The sequence below is a fragment of the Capricornis sumatraensis genome, chromosome 3, assembly GCF_032405125.1.
Source record: "Capricornis sumatraensis isolate serow.1 chromosome 3, serow.2, whole genome shotgun sequence".
Taxonomy (NCBI): Eukaryota; Metazoa; Chordata; class Mammalia; order Artiodactyla; family Bovidae; genus Capricornis; species Capricornis sumatraensis.
In genome coordinates this window covers 614581-619689 of record NC_091071.1, presented here as the reverse complement: position 1 = coordinate 619689, position 5109 = coordinate 614581, and the positions used below count along the sequence as shown (strand labels likewise).

Below are 5109 nucleotides of genomic sequence, written 5' to 3'. Positions count from 1 at the left end.
ATGTGATTTCATATCACTAGAAATCGGTAATGTATAATAACCCTTTGGGCAAGAAACCCAGTCCCCGCAGCAGCCACCGGAAAATAATTACTTTCATATCAAAACTCTGCAGGAGCCCAGCGGCCCGGCCCTTGCAGCCCCCGGCTCCGTCACCCCGCGCGTGTGCCAGTGCGCGGGGGCGCGCGCGCGCGTGTGGCGCCCGGGAGGAGGGAGGGGCGCGGGGGAGGGCAGGAGAGAGGAGCTGTGGGTGCATAAATTTGTTCAATCAGAAAACACAAACACACACGCACACAAAAGGAGGCATTAAGCGCGGATCTCGGGGGAGGTGAGGAGCCTGGTCCCACCCTCGGGGAGAGGAGAGGAAGGCGGGGCGGGGCAGGGGCCGGGCTGGGCACTCAGATGTTGGAAAAAGTGGACCGGAGAGCTTGCGTTTGACCAGCTTTATTTATAAAAAATGGTACATATATAAATATTCTTAGACATTTTTGCATTTTACGAGGCTGAGGATTCTCGTTGTGGGTACTGTGGGGGTGGGGCTTTTTTTTCTTTTTTCTTTTTTTTTTTTTTGTGCTCCTTTGAGAGGAGGAGGGTCTCAACCCCCCAGTCCTGGGTTGCTGCCTACATCCGAACTGATAACAGCGTTTTTCTTAAAAAAAAAAAAAAAAATAATAATAAAAGTAAAAGGAAGGAAACGGAAGAAAGAGGAAAGAGCAGTGTTTCGAAGCCGATCACCTGATTCTGCTGTGTGAGCCGGAGCCTGAGCGAGCGGGCGCAGGCCGGCTGAGTGCCTCCCCGGCCCGCCGCGCCCTCAGTCCATGGCCGGCTCCTCGCCATCCAGCGCGCTGGGTCCCGTCGAGGTGCCTGGCTCGGGGGCCCCGCCGACGGCTGGCTCTGCAGCGGGGCTGGGAGCCGGCAAGCCAGGCCCGGGCGACGGCGCCAGCGGCGGCGGCGCCGCATCCGCGCAGTCCCCACCGCCGCCCTCGGCCGAGACCGCGGCATCCCGGAAAGGCGCCGGGGTCGGGGCCCCCGGGGAGGCGACAGCGTCGGGGCTGCGGCGCGCGAAGGCCGAGTCCGGAGCGCCGCCGGGCCCCTGGAAGGCCCCGAAGCTGGCCTGGGCAGGCGGAGCGGGCGGCACGGCGGGCGCGGGAGGCGCATCCTTGGGCGCGGGCTCAGGGCCCGAGCCGCCCTTGAGTGCGGCCTGCGGCACCAGGAAGCCGAGCGGCTGCGTGATGGGATAGAGCAGAAAGTGGCCCTTGCCGATGAGGGTCCTCGGCGCGCACGGCAGCCCGGGTGTGAAGTCCAGCCCCGCGGCAGCCGCGTTGGCGGGGGGCGCTTTCCGGCGCGGCGGCGAGTCGGACAGCAGGCTCTCCACGCTGAACGGGCTGGCCTTGGGCGGGCCCGCGGCCCCGCGCTCAGCCGCCACTGCCCCGGGCGCACACGGGGCCGCGTCCTTGTCCCCGGGGCGGCCGAGCCGCGGCTGCGGGCCGGCGCCGCTTCTTTGGCTCGGGAAGAAGGCGGGGTCGCAGGTGCCGGGCGCAGGCGGCTCACCGGGCGGCGCGGGCGGTGCTCCCGCCGCGCCAGCGCTGTGCGCTCCGGGGCCCTTGGCCGCGGCGGCCGGCGGCGGCTCGGGCGGCTCCGGGGACAGGCCGCCGCCGCCGCTGTCACTGTCGGAGCTGGGCGCGCTGTGCAGGGACAGGCCGCCGGGCGAGTGCAGGTGGCGGCTCTGGCTCTTGAGCAGCTTCTTCTCGTGCTTCCGCTTCTTCTTCTCCATCTTTTCCAGCTCCTTGCGCGCGATCTCCTCCGGGTCCATCGGCTCCCCGCTGCACGTGGTCGGGTGGGAGTTGTGCGCCGGCCGCCCCGGGCCCTTCTTGGTGTTCTCCTTCTTCCTCCACTTGGCGCGGCGGTTTTGGAACCAGACCTACAGCAGCCGGAGAGGGGAGAGGAGGGGGCACGGTCAGGCGGCGGGGGGCTTCGGGCCTCCCCACTCCCCCCCCCCAGACAGGCCTGCACAGCCTCGGCTCCGGCCAGGGGGCGGGAGCTGAGCCGCGCGGCCCAGCCGGCCCTGAGCCAGATCTCGGTGTCAGGCTGCAGGTGTATCTTTTTCCACCCAGAAGGAGGCCGACGGGGCCTCTCGCCGGCTTCCCGCTTCAGCTTCTCACCTCGCAGAACTGGGAGCTGCCCCTTCGTTGGGCAGGACTGGTCTGGCCCCTGACCGAGGGCGCTGGGTTCCTGGTTGGGAGGCAGAGGGCAGGGGCCCCCTCTCGCCCCTCCTGGCTTCTCACAGCTTGGGTTCTAAGCAGCCCGACTGGCCCAGGGCTGAGCGTCTGGCCTGAGGACCAGGAGCGGCAGGGCTCGGCTGCCCTCCACGCCTGTCTTCAGCTCCCTGGGGACTGAGTCAAAGCCCGGATTTGGGGGTTTCCCGTGAAGGGAAATCTGGGTGCTTTTTCTCCCAGAAGGAGCTGGGGGGCTGAACTTGGGAGGGAGAGCCTCAGCAGCCTGCCCTCCCCCACCCCCTGTTTTTCTGAAAGCTCCAGGCCAGAGCACCAACACAGCCCTCTGGAACTGGCTGGGCTTGACCGGAACCCGGGGACTGGCGGCCAGGGGAGCAGGAGGCCAGCGGCCAGGCCTTGCTGAGGAGCAGCCAGGGCCCACCCGCACCTTCGCCCTCTCCGCAGGCCTGGTCCTGGGAGCCCCGCGGGCCTGCAGGGTGGTAGCAACCCTAGACCCTGGCTCCAGCGCCAGTCAGATCCCGAGGAGCCCCGCACAGGACCCTCCCCGGAAGATCGCGGTGATTCGAATTCTTTGTTCCCGGCTGTGTAGAGACCCGCACAATAGCAGGCCGGCCCGGTCACGGGGAGCCTTTTCAGTGCCAACGTTCTGGGTATTAAGCGGTAACCTCCCCAGGACTGCTGCTGCCCTATCTCTCTTTTTAAGTATCTTTTTTTTGTGGGGGGGGGGGGTGTAAATTCCGGTCTGCCTAGAGTTACCCAGAATCACTCATTACCACGTTAAAGGAGGAATGAAGAGGTCTTGACTCCACTTAAGACACTTAGAACAAATTGGATAAAAGGATTTACAAACAGAAAAGGTCAATCAGGGAGGCCCCGGCACAGGAGAGGACACCTTTCTAGACAAAGCTATTGGTGCTAAACAGGCGCCTCCAAGTCCGGCGCCCACATCGTGGCCCATACCCTGCTCCCCACCGCACCGACCTAAAAAAGATGTCTGTACTTTAGGGAAACATTTAATTATGCATGATTCATCTTGAATTTTCAACGCACCAAATCGACACTATTTTTAAAAAGAATACCGCCGACAGTCTCGGAAGAAAATCAAATTACAGGAGGGAAAAAAAGATATAACCGATGGTGTTAAAGATTCAGACACCCTACCCCCCCCCCCGCATGTTTTAAGTGTTGAAGTTTCCGCCTCAGCTGTCCCCGTCTGCAAAGTGATAAATATGTTTCCATGTGAATATTTCAGAACGAAAGTAAACAAACGCGCTAGCCGCAGGCTGGGGGACGAGCCCCCAGCCCCGGCACGGAGGCGTCAAGCCCGCCTTCTCCGGCTCTCCTCCAAGTCCGAGCCGGGCCGGGTCCTCCTGGCCACCTCGCCCGCCCCAGCCTCGTGTCGCGCGATCGCCGGACCCCATTGTCACGCAGCTCCCCGGTTCGGACGCAGCTGCCGTTCTCCGGCCCCTCCCGAGCCGCCTCGGCTCACTCCCGGGAAACCCGCCTCCCTCTCCGCGGGGCGCCGAACCCCCGGCCCCCAGCTTCCGGCCGGCGAGCGCGCGGCGGGCTCTGGCGGAGCCTGCGGTCTCCCACCTGGAGGTCGAGAACAAAGGCGGGCCGGGCCGCGCAGGCCGCCGGCGGGATGGCGACTCGCGGGGCGCACGGCGGGTCTTTACCTGAACTCGGGACTCGACCAGATCCAGGCGCAGCGCCAGAGCCTCGCGCATGAACACGTCGGGGTAGTGGCTCTCATTGAACGCCTTCTCCAGCTCCTCCAGCTGCCAGCCGGTGAAGTTGGTGCGGGTGCGCCGCCGCTTGCAGCCCGGGCTCTCCTTGTCCGGGTCCCCCGAGTCTGCGGGCACGCACAGGACGCCGCGCGGCTCAGCCCCCGGCCCGGCCGGAGTGCGGCCGCCACCCGCTTTTGTCCAGGAAGGGCAGCCGAGCGGACAGGGCTGCCGCGCGCCCTGAGCCGGCGGAGAGCGGCGAGCGAGGCGGCCCCGGAGCGGCGGCCGCGGTGCCAGTTCCACGGCCGCCCGCGAGCCACTCCTTCGCCGGACGGGGTCCCCGACCCCCTGCGGCCCCCTCCCCGCCCGCCGCGCCTACCTGACAGCTTGAAGGGCTGGCTGTCGCCGCCCACCCCGCAGGCGGCCGGCAGCAGCGGCGTGGGGTTGACCACCGAGGCGGCGGCGGCGGCGCACGAGCCGCTGAGCAGGCCGTCGATGGAGAAGGGCACCGCGGCGGCGGCGGCCGACTGCAGCTGGTGGCCGGCCAGCTCGTACACGTGGTGGTGGCCCAGCGGGTAGGGGAAGCCCACCACGCCGCCCAGCGAGCCCCCGAACTGGGCATGCGGATGCTCCAGGAGGCGGCCGTCCATCATCTCGCGCGGGAGGCCGGCGGGGCGCGGGGGCGCGGGCCGGGGCCGGGGCGGGCCAGCGGCGGGAGGCGCGGACGGCGGCGGCGGAGACAGGGACCCGGAGCCCTACACATGCTTCGCCCGCACTCCGGCGCTTTACTTTATCAACATCAAGCTCCCGGTAATTAGCCGCGGCCCGGGGAATTTGGGACCAATAAGAAGCGCTAATCGGCTCTGACGTCAGAGGCGTGCTGGGCGCACGGAGCCGTTTTCCATATCGATTGCTAATTATACCTGACATGCACCTCAATAAACAGTATCAGGGACTGTCACAACAAGACCGGGGAGGGCGGGCGGGGCGCGGCCCGGCGCGGGCCCCCGGCGCGCCCCCCACCCCCGGCCCCGCCGGCCCCCGCCCGCGCCGCCACCCGCCGCCGGCCCCCGCCCCTCCGCAAATCACTAATAGATTTCCCTTTAAAACATTCACCGGCGTGTTGTGGGGATTTTTCACCAGAAATGCTGTAC

At 66.5% G+C, this 5109-nt stretch overlaps 1 protein-coding gene across 1 annotated transcript; it reads right to left on the bottom strand.

Annotated features, from left to right (window-relative positions):
* Positions 1-808: 808 nt before the first annotated feature.
* UNCX (UNC homeobox) lies at positions 809-4608 on the bottom strand. Its single transcript, XM_068969525.1, has 3 exons — positions 4335-4608; positions 3908-4083; positions 809-1918 (listed from the first exon to the last, which is right to left on the bottom strand). Exons 1-3 carry the CDS (start codon positions 4606-4608, stop codon positions 809-811), a joined length of 1560 nt encoding a protein of 519 aa, XP_068825626.1.
* Positions 4609-5109: the final 501 nt, after the last annotated feature.

Bases quoted from the DNA above. Each gene is read 5' to 3' on its own strand.
- UNCX (XM_068969525.1), bottom strand. From the start codon at position 4,608: ATGATGGACGGCCGCCTCCTGGAGCATCCGCATGCCCAGTTCGGGGGC. The intron at 4,084-4,334 runs GTAGGCGCGGCG...GCGTGCCCGCAG, and splicing joins CCAGCCCTTCAAGCTGTCAG to ACTCGGGGGACCCGGACAAG. The intron at 1,919-3,907 runs GTAAAGACCCGC...CGGCTGCTGTAG, and splicing joins TGGTCGAGTCCCGAGTTCAG to GTCTGGTTCCAAAACCGCCG.